This window comes from Haliaeetus leucocephalus, unplaced genomic scaffold (genome assembly GCF_000737465.1).
Source record: "Haliaeetus leucocephalus isolate CR32 unplaced genomic scaffold, Haliaeetus_leucocephalus-4.0 Scaffold1, whole genome shotgun sequence".
Classification (NCBI taxonomy): domain Eukaryota; kingdom Metazoa; phylum Chordata; class Aves; order Accipitriformes; family Accipitridae; genus Haliaeetus; species Haliaeetus leucocephalus.
In genome coordinates this window covers 5,381,307-5,401,192 of record NW_010972437.1, presented here as the reverse complement: position 1 = coordinate 5,401,192, position 19,886 = coordinate 5,381,307, and the positions used below count along the sequence as shown (strand labels likewise).

At 42.3% G+C, this 19,886-nt stretch overlaps 1 protein-coding gene across 11 annotated transcripts in view; it reads right to left on the bottom strand.

Moving 5' to 3' along the window:
- PLEKHM3 (pleckstrin homology domain containing, family M, member 3) overlaps window positions 1-19,886 on the bottom strand; it is a 118,921-nt gene that overhangs the window by 72,727 nt on the left and 26,308 nt on the right. For all 11 annotated transcript variants that reach the window (XR_774207.1, XR_774209.1, XM_010564984.1 and 8 more), the window contains 2 exons: window positions 6,700-6,845; window positions 898-1,091 (listed from right to left, as the gene is read on the bottom strand). Coding sequence is in view for 9 of the 11 variants with exons in the window: in XM_010564984.1 (XP_010563286.1) it covers window positions 898-1,091; window positions 6,700-6,845 (340 nt within the window). In the remaining 2 variants the exon portion in view is untranslated. The remainder of the gene's footprint in view (window positions 1-897; window positions 1,092-6,699; window positions 6,846-19,886) is intronic.

The following is a 19,886-nucleotide window of genomic DNA, read 5'->3' as shown; positions in this document are numbered from 1 at the left end:
CAAATGCTTACAGATGCAGGTCAGCTGCCTGTGCCTGGTGCCACTCACCTCACAGTATGGCATGGGCAGAGACATCTCCCCATCTCTTTCAGAGATCCACGACAAAAGTAACTTGACTTTTTTAAGGTTACAAGTGTGACTTGATAGTTTTAAGATGACTGTTTATTTTTAGCTCCTTAGAAAAATGGAGCAGCAGCTGAATGGACTAAGATACAGCACTTCTAAAAAGAATTTCACTTTTTATAAAACTAGTTTCCACCAAAGAAAACTCAATATGAAACACCTTCTGCTGTGCTGTGACCATGTGTTTTCCAATGAACAGAACGCTGAGCACAGCCACATCATGGATGGAAAAGATAGTGGCTGAGCCAGAGCACAACTACTCTGGTGTCACATAAATCACATGCTGGGTCATGTGCCAGGGGACTACCTCTGGCCTCTGCCTTTGTGTGAGATCATATCACAGAAGAGGGCAGAAGCGCTGGACAGGTGGTTGACTCTGGCCTCCCTCATGTTTTGCCATAATGTGAGGTGTTTCAAAGGTCCCAACAGTTGCTACCACACTGTGATGCCACGGCAGGGGGCATGAGGTATCACACCTGACTGAAAATACTCACCCACAGCCAGGGACCCCATGGAGGAGTAAAAGATGCTCACCACAACATGTGACCCCTGCGCTAATAGTTGTCAAGAACAACTTCAGATACTCAGACCCTATAAAACCATTTTCTTTGGCAGTAGATAACCCAGCTGCCCAGGGAAGTCAGATGCAAGCACAAACGTCTTTCTAAATGGGTAATGCCTTCAGAACTAGATTGCAAGACAAAAAAAAAAAGGAGAAAAGCAACATGACAAGGACACTACATCCTTGTACTGTATGTTGTCTGTGGTTCTTACCTTCTACGCAGATCTTCAGCCACTGCTGCTCTGCAGCTGAACAAATAGGCTCGGAGAGATTTTAGCTGCTGTCTCAGGCGACCAACAGTTGCCAGAGGTTCAACATGCTTGTACAACATGGGATTTTCCTGCTGGATATCAATCAATGGCTCCTCATAAACATATTCCAGGAACTCTTTGGCTTGCTTTGATACCTGAAAAATAAAGCAACCAGTTTAGCTAGGCTTTCCTCCCAACTTTTTTTAACTAAATCTTCCCCTCCATGATCTGTCAGCTATTCTCTGCATCTGAAAACTTACTCTGTTACCAATTACAGATGAAGACAGAGCTGAGAGAGATCCAATTGTCTCTGCTTATAGCCAAGTCAAACTTCATCAAGCCCATCAAAGTTGAGTGTATGAGATAATTCCTTATTTACCCAAAGTACAGCAGTATCTGCAGCCACACATGTTTTCACTGCAGGGTAACATAGCTTACTAGATGTTTTTCAAGTCTAAAAACTGAATACCAAGTTTCTTCCCTGTTAATATTTTTCTGTTTGTTCGCTGCTTTCTTTTTGGCAAGAAGCAAGTGCTTAGGTAAGTGCCAAAGCACAACATTAGAAAAGGAAACATACACACTCTGCAAATCCAATCACATTGTACTATCCCAGGGTACAGAACTCCAGTGCAAAGTACTACTCCCATTTCCTTCATGCTCAGCCAGTATGGTTAAAATTACGTAAAAAGAAAATAATCAGAAGCATATCTATCAAGTTGCAGGGTTTTTTTAAATACAAATAAAGTTGAATTTTACTGGTATTACTCACCATGTTTCATCTGCAAGAAATTTTTCTTATGCCTTTTTCATGATAGTGCTCTATCTCCACCTGCAAAGAGCTACTGTAATCTTGATAAATTAATGGGACTTATGTTCCCATTAGAAAAGATACTACTGTTTCTGAGGCAAGAAGGCCAAATTCCCTCTCATTCCTTACTCCTGCATTTTATCACAGCTGGAAAAGAGAAGATGGGATTACCTGAAATGAGCTGCAAATCACTTGAAACTGTGCTACAGAAATACTATTCGTTCCACAATTCAATTAGTCCTCCTGGACCTTTAAATCACTGTTTACACTGAGTCGAGGGAGGGATGAATTAGGCTAACAAAAGGAGAAAGGGCACACCATAGCCTCTTGAGATTTAAGATGTTATTTCCCTTCTGGTGCTGTAAGGTAGGAAGTAGGAAAAAGCAATATACGTCCTTATAAATAGCACCACTTCCAAAACCACCACAAGTTACTAGCTATAGGAGTCACTAGCTACTTAGAGGGAAAGCTAGCCCCAAATGTAACCCTTTCACAACGCATAATAAAGATATAAGAAATAACTCCAAAGCCAACCTTCCCACCAATAGCTATACAGATAACACAATGTGTAATTTTAAATACAGTAGACCATAACTCCACAGGTTCCCCAGGTCCTGAAGCTGTACTAAATATCTCACCTATTTGTATTAGACATCCCACTAATTTTTTTTTTTTTTTTTTTTTTTTTTTTTTTGAAAAAAGGAAAGTACAAGGAATTGTGCTGTCTGAATGGAAGCACAGGTAACATGCTGTGTTGGCAACTTGGATTTTGTAGAACAAAACTCTACAAACCCCAAATATGTCAAGTTTTCTAACACTAGCAATGTTGTTGTTTTATTAGACATGCTAACTGCAGTGCACAAAAGAGACTGCAGTTAAACAACCTGCTTTTACAATCATTAAACTATTTGGCTGTAATATCTCAGCAATCCCCTGACAACTGCTGTATCTATAGTAAATATTATTCCTCTTCCACTAATGGACAAATTAAGGCACATATTCAGTGATTCCCTAGGAGGCACATGAATGCTTGATACAGCTACTAGCACCTCTGATCAGGAGGACCTGGTGCCCAGTGTTCTTTGTCGTCTTACTTCCTTGCCTTAAACCCCTGCTGAAGTGATGGGCTCCTCATCCACCTGCCCTACTGTCTCGGGAACCAGAGGGCGATTACTGTCTAAGTACTGCACCCATGCCTGTGCACACTTCTACCCTGTATGGGGCAGCCCTCCTGAGGCTGCAACATTAAGAGCACAGAAACAAAAAAATGCCAGAATTGAGGTCACCTGAGTGACTCTGCAATACATGTGCATTATGATGACAAAGTATTATTGTGTGACTCTGGTGCTGCATGGTCTGAATGAAGCCTTTGAGGAGAGAGGAGCAAAGCAAACCTTTCTCTCTTTTTGCCAATACAAAGTACCTGAAGAGTGTTGATTGCAGGAGAAGTAGCTTTGTCCAGCATCACTGGCTGACAGGTAGGTGTCGGTTCCCTCTGCACGCCTGACACAGGCACACAGGTCATGTAAAACATTAACCTACCTTGCCAACCATAGCTAAGTTATAAGAAGCTGAAATGCAGTCTTATAATGGGAAGGATCAGGCAGTCATTATAATTCAGCTTGCTACCAGCCAATATTCTAGTACATGACTAGCATACTCACAGTCCCCAGTTTTACTGGGCAGACTAGACAATCCTATTAAATAAGCCAGAAGGAGTAAGAAGATGCAAAGTGCAACAGGGTTTTAGCTTTAAATGTCATACAAGGATGGATGCTAACATTTCCAGACCTTTCTCTTCTAGAGGCTGCAAACTTACAGTTCAGAATTCAATTTACCAGAATTCAGCCTCCCTTGAAGCCTTCTGGCACAGGGAGTTCATTTCCTGCTGTGTTTGTCTGGCATTTTGCACAGGCTGGAAGCCACCTGAACCAAACAGCAATACTTACTGGGTTTTGCATGCAAACAGTGAAAACAGTTGGCCTAAGTAAAAAGAAGAAAGGATGTTCACAAGATTGCCTCTTTTCTTTTCCCTTCTCACAAACACATGAAAAACACAAATACGAAAACAGTAGGGAGACTGGAAAGAACAGTGAACCTGGGGACTGAACTGCTGCTTTGGTTATGACAGAAGAAACATGCCTAACTGCCAAGTCCTTTCAAAGAGCTTTTACTGCAGTCAAGGGGATTTTTCTTTTCCTACCTATGAGCTTTCAGGTGTTAAGTGCATTGTTGTTTTTCAAGATCCTGGGTATGGGAAGACACAGTTCCACAGATTTCTACCAGTTCTGTTTTTTCATGTCCTGTCTTGCCAAAAGCAGACAAGAACCTCTCCATTTGCAAAACTTACTTAATTGATGCAAGTTTCCTTTACAGCTGCTGCTCAGATGTCTAGGAGTACATGAAACATAGAAGAGAAACACGCCCAATTACATTGTATTATCATAAAAGCTCGTGTCCTAGAGTACCTCTTGGTGCTTGCTTTGCCAGAGACAGACGGGACAGATCCCAGAAACCCCTGCAGAGGCAGGGAAAAGGTGGTAGTGAGGAGTGAAGGTTTCCAAACCCTCATTCACTTTGCTTCCATTTGGTGGACTGACAGGCACATTTCAGACTGTGTGAAACACAGAAGCTTTTGAAGACTGAAGCCCTCTTTCAGTTCTGACCATCAAACATGGTATGTGCTTATTTCCTGCAGGACCTCTCTGGGGTATGCGATGAGTCCAGCCAGTAGCAAGTCACCCCTGCAGAAGCTGCACTTTCAGGCATTGCTGCGCTATCTGTGAGGAGCTGGGCTGTGCATTTAGGAGAAGTTCTGTTGTTTAGCTTCATTTTAGGATATTGCTGCACAGCTTAGTGTGGGCACACTGGCCAATTATGGGAGGTGAAAAGCTGACAAATTGAGTTACCTTCCTTTTAAAATGAACCTAAAGAAAATCAGTACTACCAAAATCACCTCAAGGAAGTGGGACAAGATATCTGTCTTTGCCAAATCAACACATTTAATCAATATGCCACTAAGGAATCATGCAGTTTCATTATAACTATGAAGTGCAGCAGCCAGCACTAAGTTGCTTTCTAGACGATACAGAAGAAATAAACATCAGACTTTATCTCTGAATGGAGAAAGGAGATGCAGATGTAAAAGTGCAGGCAATTATGTAAGCTGCCTCAGAAAAGTACTGCTTAGTTCCCATGGAGGCATAGCAGGGACAGAAATAAAAGCACATGTATACAGAATTGAACAGAAAGGGGAATATCCCAAAGATTTCACAAAAGTAACAAGAACTACTTGTTATTTTATGCTATACATGGATGGGATGGAGTTGAGGAGATCCAAACAGTGATCACAGCTCATTTGTCACACTGCCACTGAGGCACATGATGTCCTCTTCACCTTCCCTCCCTGCCTTAGTTTCTGCTCTAACAGTTGGGGATGCTGTAATGTTTTCCTACCTAAGGGATGCTGTTCCTTTCTTAAATCCACCTCTCTGAGCATTTTGGCACAGAGACTGGTAAAGTATCTGCACAGAATTTGCTTGTGCTCCCAACCCACCTCACAGCTGTTCTGCCTGTCCACAAAAAGTGCAAATTGATAACTTCTCATTATTATAGTGAGATTACAGTAGATTAAGTTTTCAACGAATGCTTAAGATTGAAAGTCCCATTTCCTTTTGTGCCTCAGCTGCCTATACCAAGACCACAGAAAACAGAGCATAGTTTTTACCCTGCAGGTTTAGAAAGCAAAACAGTTTATTTGCTTGGCAGTATTACTGACAGCTTGATAGGAGGTCTTTGCCTTACCATCCACTTGCCCCACATCACAGCTACCTATACTACCATGGGCTAGCAAGTTTAGTCCTTGGTAAAGCATCCAAAGAAAGAACTCTTAAATATTTAGTCCTAGCTTCTAGGAAAGGGAGGTGTTTTTGTCTCCACACATAGGAGCTTTGTAATTCTGAAGAATCTTGCATTTCATCGTGCAAGACTATCATTTTCCTGATGGCAGGCTCTGGTTACCTTTTAATAATCTCCCCTTCTGATAAATTTTCTTCTTCAAGAGAGCTGCTTTTCCTCTAATAGGGCAGTTACTGGTTATTTTTTTCCTTTTCAAATAGCCCATAATAATAATATTTGCAGACACAAAACATCAAACAGCCTCTCCTAACAGTGGCTGCTAGGTCTGAGGCTCTAGCATGGTCTGGATTCCTTATGAGTTAGTTACTGTTTCAGCATATGCTCCCTGAGATGGCAAAACAACACTGCTACTGTGTTTGCTGGCATAATGCTTTGAGGCATGTAATCAGTTGCTCTTATCTAGCAACCAGCCACCAAGGCAGCAGCAAATAGCAGATTACAGAAGTTTTAGAAAAGCTGCTTGTGTGGCAAATGAACAACTGTAGAATTTTCTCTTTATGTTACTTTCTGCTGTCTGGTCCAAACAAGTGCTATAGCAACGTCCTTCTAGTGTCCTCGAAATATTCGTGCCAAGAGATAGGACATAGTGGGCCTTGCAAACACCATGTTAGGGTACGCCAGTTTACGGTGGGCATTTCCACTATTTAGCATCCACCACCAAGCAGTGCCAGTCCGTAGTCCCTAGTGCTTATGGAACAGGTAGTCCTCAAGGGCCCAATAACTGCAAAGATTAGGGCTAAAAGGGAGGTTTCACTGTTGCCCCTCCCTGTCTCTTGAACAACCAGATAAGCAATGATGGAAAAGATGCCACCAAGAAAGAGGAGCATGGCTGCTCCTGTGGCGGAACCCCTTAGGCCTGGCTAAGGAAATTGTGATGAAAACATGTCTTGTTGAGAGAGCGTGGCTCATTCTGACAAGATGGACAAAGACAGTATTAGCAGTCAATAACTGTAACCTTCAACAGTTGCAATGTCTGTGTTTCTGTCTAAAGAGCAATTCAGTTCACTGGCTAGCAAGCCAACCTGCAGGGAGATTACCTTGTATTTGGAAGTGTCCCAGTTATGAACCAGCCGTGCAGGGATGAGGAAGCTGTCATCCACATGGCAGGTGCTGCAGTAATACCATCCACTGTAGCTGCACACCTTGGCTTTCCCATTGGACAAGCCTATGGAGCGCTGACAGCCTGGAGAAGAGAGAGGGGAAAAAGTCTGGGTTTGTACACCATGCCAGAGGTACACACTCAGGATGCTGTTAAGAAAAGTAATTATTCCCCCATCTGAGACCCTTTTTAAATTTTATTTATTTACCAATAAGCCATTTCTCATTCCCTAAATAATAGGGGAATAAATATCAGTATTCTTGGACTAGCGTTGAACAAGCATACACTAACTTGGGCATCTATGACAAAGAGTTCAGAGAGCAGTCAAAGGATACTTAGCACTAAGGATACTTAGCACTTCTCAAGAAACAAAGGCAGAAGACCAACTTTGAGACACTGGGCACTTAAAAACCATGGCCATCTGAAAACCATGACCTGAAGCTTAGACAGAAAACAGCAGACCACAGAAGCACTGTGTGCTTGCTCCAGACAGCTCCCATTTTCCCCACAACAGAATGGGCCAGCATTGGCTGCCTGGAGGAGCGCAAGCCAGCTCCTGCTGACAGCCAGAAGGGATGCTGACTTGGCAGGTAAGATTCAGCCACAGACCTAGCACAGCCAAGGCAAACCACAGTCAGACCATGAAAAATAACTGTGAGCAGAAGTCACATTGAGAACGAGTAGTCCTTGACTAGCAGTAGTGACACAGCTCAGTTTCCTGCAGGTGTTGTTTTTTTATTTTCTTTACAATTGGATTACCATGTGTCTTACAAGGTCTGAGGTCTGTCTGATACTTTTTTGGCAGCTGGATCCCTTGCCTCTTCCCATGCCCTCTTGTGGGGAGTCCCTGGGGTAAAACAATGTATTCAAAAGCTGCTGCTTTAGTTGGAAAGAACTAAGGCAGAGCTGTCCTTTGCCTGACCACCTGTTTTCACAAAACACATAGAAACTCAATGTAGTTGACACCTCTGTCTTTCTCTCAACTGTAACTAAAACAAGCCAACAGATTCAAATAATATTAGAGTGGAGGGTTGAAGACAGACAGCACAGTCGCATTAAACAACCTGCTCAGGAAGCAAGGCTAAGAATGTTTTGATAAGATGTAATGGGATGTCTGTGGTTGTTACTAACATCTCTTTGACACAGCACACATGATGGTATTTCTGCTTTTCCTTCAAATACTAGTATCCCCGTATGACATTTACAGCTACCAATACAATTAGCACCAGACCTCCACTCCGGCATGTGCCATATGCTCAGTCTCTGCTGGAGCTGGTTAGTAATGCTGATTAGCAGAAACCTTGTACATCACTTTCACAGCAAAAGTATTCATTAAACAGAGTTTTTCAGGCAGAAGTGAACTGACTGCTTTTGTCAGTATAACTGATTTTTTTTAGTGTAATTATGTAACTTCTCTCACTGAAGTAATCTTTTTTCCCCAGTAGAAGTTATCCTGATTTGAGGAGAGATTGCAGCTCAACTACTCGAGGTATAAATCGAACTCCTCCTCTCCGTTAGCTGATGCTACCATGTCCCCTCTGCTCTAATCAAAATAATTAGAATAACCTGACCAACACAATCAGTTCACTTCCTCCTCTTCCACACTCCAGAGCCATTTGGCCATTGATTCTCTGCAATACACACTATCAAGTGAATCAGTGTGGGACATGTCCTCTCTCCATCTCTCTCTCCCCCCTCCCCTCCCCTTTTGTTTTTAAGTGAGGATGTGCAGTTTCTTGAAAAAGGCAAACATATAAACAGGTCAGTTGATGAAACAGATAGTTATGGTAATATCTCCTCCTTTACCATTCATAAGATCAGAGCATAAGTATAAACATATATCTCAAGTGGTATAACTCAACATACATAATGCAAAAATGTGACCTCATCTTAGCTAATCAAGCAGAAAACCCAAACATGACTGTAAACTACTATCATTGTAGAAATAATTTCTGTATGGCAAATATTAGCAGAACTTTTTGCAAAGCAGTATTTTTAGGGCAGAAAGAATGCAGGTATGCCTTTTATAAGGGTAAAGTCAATTCAAGTAATTCAGCAGTGTGTTACAAAAAAAGATGACGTATGACTGTGGCTTGGGATCAGAACTTAGGAGCCAAAAACTTCATATTTCTCTCAATGCAAAGCACACATTTTCCCATCTTTCCTTTCCTGTTCTTTTCTTTTTTTCCAAAAGCAGCTTCTTGACTAGTCAGTTAAAAGAGTTTCCACGCAGTCCTCCTCCACTATGCTGTTATGGATGAAGTCAGCAGACACACCCAGTAGTAAGCTCAGTATCAGTGCTCCGTAGTACATATAGAACTATTCTTTCAATTTTTAAAATGCATTCATACATAAAAGTAAAGGTTTTGAACAGCTGACAAGACATGAAATACCATTCCTATTCATCTGACATGACATTTGTCTGACTAGTAGCCCTAGAAGATACTTGCAGAAGGTACTCACACTGTTGCTATGGGGCCCATGTTTTTAAAAGCCCAACAGAGGTAAATCTTGCCCCTCTGTAAAGGAAACAGAGAAGTATGCCCACTCCTCCCCTCATGGAGCAAGATGAAGGAATCTATGAAAGAGAGCATTACCAAACTAAATGGGAACAAGCCCTCAAATAGGATGTTTGTGTTGGCAATGCTCAGTACAGCACGTTCTTCTGTGCCAGCCTTGCTAAAAGAAGTGAAGTCTGATTTTTTCTCCTCACTAGTTGTCTCTGAATTTCCTATCGCTGAAAAGCATTGAAGCATCTGCCTCAACTGGCTCCAACTTCAGCTTTCATTACACACAGCCATCACCTCACACTGGGTGAAACAGAGACTCCTAAATGATATGTAGTATTTTCTAGCTCAATGTGTTTGGACCAGCTGATGAAGTACTGGTGGTAAAGCTGTGTCTGAATGAGACTGCAGTCTCCTAACTCAATGCCATTGAAACCTTCATAAACATTCCGCACTAGCCAACACTTATTCGTCTGGAGGATGAGGATGGGACAGGACACACTGATTTCACCTAACTGCCACTGTGCACTCCCTGCCACTCCACAGGCTGCTAGTTTGTCTTAATGCTTAAACTGCTATCTATTAGACTGAAGACAAGAATAAGCTAAACTCCAATTTGAACTGCCATCACCCTAAACTAAAACATTTGCAGTTTAGAAGTCACCATTTTAAGGCCTGATTCCTTGCAACCTCCTAGAGCCAGACACTCATTCCAGTCCACGGAGAGTTTCCTCAGGAGAGGAATGACAAAGCACAAAAGAGCTGGGGGGGGCTTCCCTCCTCCTCCCTATGTCCAGACCATAAGAACTGAAGGTCTCTGGGGTGAGGAGTGTCTCAGCAAGCAATCTTGGATGCCTTTCCCTTCAGGAAGGGTAGTTTTATAAGGCGGAAAAAGTAGAAGAACTTCCTACCCAAGCAGCATGCATGCATTGCTTTCTCCCTTATTCCAGCCCTTCTCTGAGCCCACGTTTGTTTCCTTGTTCCTCAGAAACACATTTTTACAGAGTATTTATCATTCCTCTTCATATCCTCAAGCAAATCATATTCTGCAAAGCTACATAACAGTTGTAAGGTCAGGGTATTTTAGATGAGAATATGGCACTGGCACCTACCTTACATTTTCCCTTACCTTACAAGCTTTGCTGTTTGAAAATCACCATCTATCTTTTCCATTCCTATCTGTTGTGATTCATAATGATGGCTATTTCTACAGTCCTTTCAAATCAAGTTATCAAAGCACTGATTCTCTTTGATGTTATGCAGTTCAAAGTGATGTAGTGTGACAAACATATTTCTGTGGCATAGACCACTTATGCTACTTTGTTTTTCTAAGATGGGAAAAAATAAAGCAAGAGTGAGAGAGAAAGAAGAGGAGGATAGAATAGCTTGTGGCTTAATGCCCTTGGAAATCCTACACCTGGACATTCAGGTACATAAACCTGCCATCATGTTTACCAGAAGCAAAGCTAGTACTGATTCCTGGTTTTAAACTCTTGAGCACCCCTCCCTATCTGAGCAAGATAGTCAGATGTAGCTGACCACCTCAGAGATTGGTAACACAACTCAACAAACAGTTTAGGGTGGAAGAAGGACCATTTCATGTTTGCAGAGAAAACACTGACTTGCCTATAGCTAGAGAAAGCACCTTCCACAGGATGGGGGGAAAAAGCAGCATAACTCTCACCAAGCCTCTATCACCTATTTCTAATGCTCACACAGAATATTATCCATATAACATCTATACAAAGGTCTGGAAAACCCAAAGCCTAGAGCAAAGAGAATACAGTGATATTTACTATTACTCCAAATCACCCTAAAGGATGTTACCTAAAGGATGTTATAGAGCAAGCTACAGAGGGAAGAAGTATAGCTGTAGGTATACTGTTAGCAAAGTGAGGGAAGGAGTAATCCCAAACCTTTCATCACAGAAAATATAACAAAACAGCCTTGGAATCAAGCAAAGAAAATAGGGGTTAGAAAAAAATAGCAGCAAGAAAGTGCTGCTGGGCACAGATGAACCTCTCTCAACAACATGTCTGTGAGCAGAGCAGGAATATCAACATCAAGAGGCTCATCTCCAAGCGTTAAGACTTTGGGAAGAAACAAGTACAGGAAGATCAGGTTTAAAAAGTTGTAACAAGTCTCTCTCCTTGACTTAAGGTGGTAGTGAGGATAGTATGGAGGAGGAATCCAAGACACTTGAATACAATTCTTCTCCTGCATAGTGTGGAAAACACCATTTCTGCCACTTTCAGGGTGTTGCATACTCTTATGGTCAAGGAAGACACACACAACTGTTCTTTTTATCCAGATACCTTTTTCTTTAATCTTTTAGCAAGAAAAGCTCCACAGTGAAACAGAGAAAGTGGAAGACCAGACTAGAATTAAGTACACAACTGTTTTCCTTATGCAATAAAGTTCCCTGCTTAGTATCAGGAAAAAGCAACTCCCCCATGATTGTGTACCGTAATTAAATCTGTGACAGATTAGCTTAGAAGCTAATTCATTTAGAAACAACATACAATATGAAGAAAATGACCCACAGACTTCAAAAGGCTTTCAGCTTGATAAAGCCATAAAGCAGACTAAACAGGAGCACAGCAAAAAAATTTTCAGTGTTAGATCAGGCATACAACATTGCTCTAGCTGCTCAGCACAAACAGAAAGAAAAGGTGAGAATTACTTCAGCTGCTGGCCTCATGTTTCTGTGCATCTATTCCACAATTCACTCTACCATGGGAAAACTCAAGCTCACAAGGAAGACACACTAACAATCCAGCTCATTTCTCCCTCATGCCTACACAGGTTTAAATTTGCATTATACTTTGTCCTTTTCCCAGCACTACTTTTTTCCAAAGCAATTGTCTTCCTAAAGAAACAATCAAAAACTCATAAACCTCCACGCAAAGTCTGACACTTTACTCACCTTGCCTATTTTTTTGTGAGCTGCTTACAGACTTAAAAAAAACCCAACAAACCAAAAAAACAAAACCAACAAAACTGTAACAGATTAAAAGCAGAAAATTTTCCCCGTTGAAGCCACGTGGGGTTGACCCTATCCAGTTACAATTAACTAAGCAACATATAAATCCCACATTATTTATGTCAGCAACGTACAAATCTCACTTTAATTATAGTCTAGATCAGCTTCTCCAGAAGTAAGGAAGGGTTCACTAGTCCCCAACTCCCAGACTCTTTTTTTTTTTTTTTTAAATAGACTCCAAAGGATGGACCAACCATTCTCAGTCAATGGAAACCTTGACTATTAGCTGGAGCTCAGGACTAAGCCCTAAATTAACAGCCTTCCCATCTTCATTAGTGCCATTTGAAGATACAATGCATAGCCCTGTCTTTCCTATTTCACACAATCCAGCTCAGCTAACTTAGCCTACCCAGTCTAGGCTTGCTGACTACAGGCTCTAGCCTGGGCTGGGAAGAGAAGCCACTCCAGAAAGTGACCCATCCCATCCTACTCACAGGCACACTGCCGCAGAGCATCTCTCCCAGGCAGATGAGAGGAATCATCCCCTAGGTACCCAGGCTTTCTTCCAATCAGTGAAGACTGGATTAGCATAGACATCCAATATTTAGACTGCCAGGAGTAGGTGAAGTAAACAACACCCTTTACATCAGTCATGCTGAACACACAGAGCTGTGACCCTCTCCAAGAAGATGAACAATCAAGAAAAAAAAAATCACTGGTGGAAACAAGCCAGGTGATAGCATATAAACGCACACACAACATTCTGCATGTTTGTATTATACTTATCCTTTGTAGAAGATAGCATACAAGCATGCTGCAGGTTACACAGCTAAATTCTGCCTTCCCAATAAAAGTAATAGTAGTTAAGCCTGCAAATGGAACACTGAAAAAACATAAATGTCAAAGTGTAAGCTTGCACTTTGTATATATAAGTGAAGAACAACATTTCATCAATAAATCAGGACCAAAAAATACTAGCTGTGTGTCAAATGGCTGCAACAAAACCATACTTTTGGAAACTAGCTTTTTATTTGCTTGGATTTCCCCACTTGAATTTCACCAGAACATAGGTTCTTTTACCTTTAGTGTCAAATGCTGAGAAGGGCTGAGATGCCATTCTTCCCAGAGAACTTGCTCTGAGGGAGTTACAAACAGCTATGAAGACATGCTTCACCTACAGTTATAGTTTGTGAATCCTTCAACGCATAGCCAGTTTGCATTCTCCTAGAGCATCCTTTCAACTCCTTTCTCCCCATTCCCAGGACAACAGCTCTGAGGAAGAATACCATACACCTCAAGCTAATTTGTTATTCTTTCCCCCATACCCTTACAGGATTATTCTCTGCAGTATCTGGCACTTTGCTGAGACTGTGAAGCACTGCCTGACAGAAGGGAATGGGAGCTTCCATGGAATGACTTATTGGCAGGATTTAGTAATTCACCAAACTCTTTAGTCAGGGATGGGAACTGAACACACTCTCTGGGCCAGCTCTTGAAGTCTGCCAGCTAGGAGTAAGTAGATAATTTGAGCATAATTAATAATAGTATTCCCATTCCTACAGTTGATTACACTCATGCTTGGTTTTATATACTGAGAAAGTAAACAAGAGAACAGAGCAAAGAGCAGGCCGGCCATTTGTGTGATCAGAGCAAACACTGGTGCCAGCATCCTGAGCTGTGACCAGGTCATTTAGCAAAAAGAGTCTCTGCTTCACTCAGTTTTCATTTCTGCTCTGCAGTTAGTTTGAAGACCACTTACCCTTGCACTGCTCACTCATTTGCTTACACTGAAGGCTACGTGGTTTGCTATGTTTCATTTCTTTGATACAGCAGCTATTAACACACCTAGAAATAATCAGCTCTGTTTCTGTTTGAATACACAGCTGATTTTGTACCTCCTTTTAACATGAGGAACAACTGTGCAGTAAGTGTGGTTATATATTTTTTGCCAATGCTATTTGGCTGAATTTCTTCTTGGTCACACATCACTACCACAGCACTACCTCGGGCATATGCGCTATTCAGGTTTACCCAACACAGGTATGTATTAGAGTCTATTGACATTGCAGAAGGCCAGACTCTGAACCTGAAACCTTCCCACTAGTTGGCCTGTGGTTTGTTCTGTAACTTCTTTTACATTCCTCTGATCTGATACACATGTATTAGTTTTGCCAATAATACACTGCTTTGGCACATGACAGAAGGAGAGGACCCCTGCCAACACACACACAAATGCCCTAGTTCTGCAGTAGCGGACCTAAAGCAGCCATTTTCCTTCTGTATTTGTCTCTCAAGGCTGCACACATGCATGGACGCTCTGGCACCAAGCAAACGCACAGTGCACATCGTAGGTTTTTTTTCCAGAGCAGCATTAAGAGGGACTCCCTATGATGCCAGCTTCTGTGAAACCTTTAAGATTCCCACACCTTTTCTACCTCTTCTCCTCTGTCAAATTTTGTTACAACAGTCAGGTAAATTCAAATCTTATGGGGCAGGGCTAAAACTGTGAGCAAACAGCATTATAACATAAGCTTTGTTTTCTTAGGAAACTAAATTAACAGTCATGTCCCAAAGCAGCTCAGGGATCTGGTACAAACTGCAACTGCAGCAATGGTGTTTTGCGGATATACCCTGCCTGGGCCTTTCTGTGAAGGCAAGGCCTTTATTAGCAAAAGCTGGCTTGACTGATTTAAAAGATGCTAGCCCAACAAATAAAGCTGTCTCTTGTAATGCCATTCATGAGGAACCTCTGGGTTCTCCAGAGAAGAACTGGATGTGTATTTGTGTGTGTGTTTGCATGTGTTGGGAGTTTTTGGGTCTGAAAACACTTCCTTTTGTCCAGATGCAGCTTTTTCCATCGCAACAAAGGTGAGACTTGGACATTTAGACTCCCTGTTTCTGGCACTCTCTTCTTTAAACTTCATGCCAGAAGATTCAAGACTGGCTTCACACAATAAATGGACCAAAAAAATCCCTGAGCAACCAAGAGTTCTTTGGGGGCAGTGGAACCAATACTTAGCACCCACAAGCCAGGAAGAAACAAGGCATAGCCAAGGACAAACACAGAGCCTAAGCTGAGAGTAGAGATATGCTCACACACAGCAGAATTGAGCTCATAACAGCAAAAGAAATAAGCACAAATATTTTATTTGTGATGGAAAAAAAAGAAGAAAAAAAAAGAACATACTAAAAACCTGCAGAGTTGTTCAGAGAGGCAGATTAGAGCAATGGAGTAACCTATCCCCATACAGGCAGCACAGGCACCCTCTAAGCCTGCCAGGAGGAATATGTAGATTCATCAGCCAAGACATTTGTACCAGCTGTTCCACCTGCAGGGCTGAGGCAAAGTCGTCAGTAAAACACCAGCTGAGGGTTGCAAAGTGCACATCAGGGTGCAGGGCAGGCAATGAACTGGCCAAGTACTCATCTAAACTGCCCTTCTGGGCAGCAGCAGGCCAACTCCAAACCAAGTCCTATGAAGGGGAAAATCTCACTCTGAGAAGGTGCCAGCCAAATCCCAGGAAGATGAAGGACCTAACTTCTACCAGCTTAGACAAAGCTAACAGTTTTCACTGCCATTTCCTCTAGTCAAGCCATCTTAAAACTGGATTGAAGAGCTCACTCACCTTACTGCTGAAGATTAAATGGCTTCTGTGATCATAACTGATCACTGATAATAGGTTTAATCAACTCAAGCAAGTAGAAGAGATACCATGTGGTATCTTCTAATCTTTCCTCAAACCAGAGCTGTCACATGGCAAAGCACTGTGGACCAGCAGCCTTGTGTTTTGAAACATGTAGGTCCACTGCAAATGAAGTACTACTTGCTACACAAATTCAAGTCACCCTTGTCTGGAAACCTTCCCCCCACTCCTCCCAACAAGTCAGTGGCCTTGTTTAGACATGGTGTGTTTTCCAAATAGTAATTTAGACATGGACAATGCTTTTTCTGCTCAGCTGGTTTTGGCTAGCAAAGAATAAGAGTTTAGAAATACCACTGTTAGCAGTGGAAGTTTTACTTTTGAATCAATAGAAATAGGGCCTGAAAGTCACATACAAGACTGGAAGACTGTGGTCTAAAGTGAAGATACTTCAACAATAAAACCTTTACAGTGCAAAACACATTCTCAGGGGATTTTACAGAGTGTCAAATACAGGGAAGGCAAAAAGCTGCTGAAGTCTTGGAACAAAGAGATCAATCAAAATGAAACCAAGCACAAAATATATACAGCACCTAGAAAGCACAATCCTAAAAGCCCTGGACAGGCAAGAACAATTGTTATTTGGGACTAAAAATGTGACAAGAGCGCTGACAACCTTCCAAAGGACCTTCTGGTATTTTATTATTGTGCTACATTTGCTAAGATTTGTCCCCTAGTATTTTTATTTCAGTGACATGCTACAAATAGGTGCTGGGTGTAATGACAGTTCACAAAGTATTTGCTAAATTCAAGGAAGGAGCACCCATGCTTTTCAACTATCTGGATTTGAGAAGTTTCAACCATATGGCTTTTTGAGAAGGTGAACAAAGTCAACATCGCACCTGGCTATTTTTTTTTCCTTTTTTTTTTTTTTTAAATCACAAGCTATTAGGAAAATACTTATTGGGGGGGGACGACGGACGACGACTTTACTTTTACTGCACTAGGGCCTGGTTTCAGACCAGTGGGGTGAGCTAGAGCAGAGGCTGCACGAGCTGGGCATATTGCACTGCACTGTCCCCCATCTACACACATGATCGCAGCACTAGAGGCAGAATGATTCCTCGAAAGCCAACAGCTTTCCACCTGCTGCTCAATTTGACATGGCTGCAAGCTCAGGAAATAGCCTATTTTCGAACCTTGGCTTCTCTGCACCTAGCGTTCAGCTTAGCCAGCCGAGTCAGAGGAGCCCTAATAGCAGTATTTATCCTTTTGGCAAGTAAGGAGAAATGGAGAAAGCAGGGAGGAAAAGACAGAAGACACCCTAGAAGAGGAGCAAGTAAAGCCACACAGACAAATAAAAGGGTGTAGAGTACATTTTGCAGAAGGCAGAAACTCCCACACTCATTAGGACTTGCGGTCTAAGCAACAAGAGTTCCTGGCAGGCACAACTGACTTCTCTGAAAAAATGTTTGTTTTAATAAAGGGCAGGGAGAGAAAAAAAAAAGGTCAAAAGGAAGAGAGACACATCAAAAGAACAGGAGCTATGCAAAGACAGGAGGTAAGGGCAGAGGCCGTTTGTCTTCCCCATCTATGGAAACCTGAAGGCACATGCCAAGGGAATAGCAATAGTGAAGGGCAGCTGAGGACATTTGCTCCTTACAGACCTCCAGGTGGGTTCCTCCAGGAGAAATGCCTGCCTTTCCCCAGGAGCCCATTGATGGCCCAGCAGGGAGACAAGACAGCCACTGAAGTACTCGCAACCAGCTACCACTCTCCACAACATGCTGCACTTGCCAAACACATGCTTTGGTGGAAGCCACCTCATCCCAAATTTGTAACATAAACCATCTGGGGATTTCTCTTGAATCCAGGTGAAATAAAGACATAAAAAATAATAATGCACACACAGTCCAACAGATCATCCTAACATGATGCATGTCTCTCATTTTCTACATATTAAAGAACAAATCATAAAACCTGATATTTACCAGCTTGGACTTGTAACCAACTTCTGCTTCATATCCATCTGAAGACAAGGGGCAGGTCCCTCCAAAGTCTCACCTGAGCAGATTGACACTCACAAATGTCACTCTTGCTCAGAGCCCCAAACACGTCCCACAGGAACACTGATGTACCCCAGCAACAAGGCAAGATCAAGCCTGCAGTTATACGAACATGCAAAGGACAGAGGAGGCTGCCATTCCAGTGCCAGCAGTTTCTAGTTAACCCCACATTCTAAAATGTATTGCTGTTCTGAACCAAAAATATAAATAATGGCAGCAAAGGTAAAAGTGTTTTTTAATAAAACATGCCTCTCCACTGTTAATTAGTGGCCTATTCGTTCATTTTGGTAAATTGTGAGAAATAATGCCCTGCCCTCTGCAGTTAAGACTGCAGTTAGAAATGTGGGGAAAAGCTTTTTGTATCTGCTAATCAAGCAAAAGAAAACTTTTCAAGCTGCCCTTCTGACTCCAGTGTATCAACAGTTTGTCGCCCCTGCCCCATGACTACATCTGACACCACCGCCCTGGCTTGTATCACGAGTTGAAAAGTGCTAGTCAGACTCCAAGATAAACTTGTCAATAGCGAGGCACAGACATTCGCATTTTTCCCTACCTGCTTGTAAGTATCAGCTGTTTGTCTGGGAGCAGTCCCTTGAAAAGCTTTTACTGAGGGAGAAAAGGAAAGGGGGATGCAGAGAGCATTTCAAACAGAAAAAAATCAGGGAGGGGAACCCCACAAAGATTGCAAAGAGAAAATTAAAAAAAAAAAAAACAAAAAACAAACCTGTCCCCATCAGGTCCTCCCAACAACCTTCTTTATCAGAGGTTCATTGTCAATCAATTAGCCAAGGCAGCAGGGGTCTGTAGGAAGGGGGGTAGCTCGAGAGACAATGGTCTGCCCTGTTGTATTACTATTTAATCACTTTTCCTAAATAAATAAAGCAGCCCTGAGGTGCTGTCATGTCAAGGGAATTTATAACAAAAAACCCCTTCATTTTTCATTGGTCATTACTCTTCCTTCCCTCCCACCCCTGCAGGACTAGAGAGGGTTATTACTGTAGCCTTAAGTTCCATCTTTGTGTTGCTTGCCTTTGATTCCCACTCGGACCTTGCCACTTTCTGGCACTAATTTGTCAGGCCGAACAAAGGAGGGATTTGTACCTCCTGTAAGGTCTCAATTAGGAAAGGCTTCTGCTGTATTATGTGCCATTGGGACAGGACACAAAGACGGTAATTACAGGAATTTGCACTAAATGGCTGAAGAATTCACAGCAAAACTTTTCTTCCTCCCCCCTCCTCATCCTTTTCCAAGCTTACCCCTCCCAGCAGCCCTGGGGAAAACCTCTGAATGCCTGCAAGCTGTAATTACCAACAGCAGGCCCCTTAGGTTAAACAGCAGCCCATGCCGAGGAACACCGCAAACAGCCTGCATGGAGCAAGGTACAAGGAAAGAGTCTCAGCTTGCTGGTGTGCCTCCAGAGTCTCCTCAGCACAAACTTTTCTGAGCCAGATAAGTTTCCCCAGCTTCTCCCAGTTATAATTACAATTATTCATTTCTTTGCCCTGTGGTAACAGCTACAAGTGCCAGCCATGGAAAAGACTCCATGCAACCCTGACACAGTGAGAGCACCTTATTTCTGTGGGCAATACACGAGTGAGTGCAGATGAATCGTCCCATGTTTTGGAGAGGAAATCCACCCTTTCCCACAGAAAAGTCTGCTCCTGTACTGCATAATGCAAGACTAAAACCTATTTCACGTTGGAGACATGCATTTTGTTGCCATCCCAGGGCACGATCCTACTTTTGAGGAGGTCATTGGAAACGCTCACTTGAAACTCTCTTGGACCTCAGTCAGACGATGAAGCAAAATCACAAAATTTTCCTCTACTGAGCTTTGAATTAAAAGAAATGAGGACAAAGTAATAAAGTTCTAATGTCATCTGGGACATTATCTTAAAATGAGGCTGTTAATTCTGCTGTCTTCTTG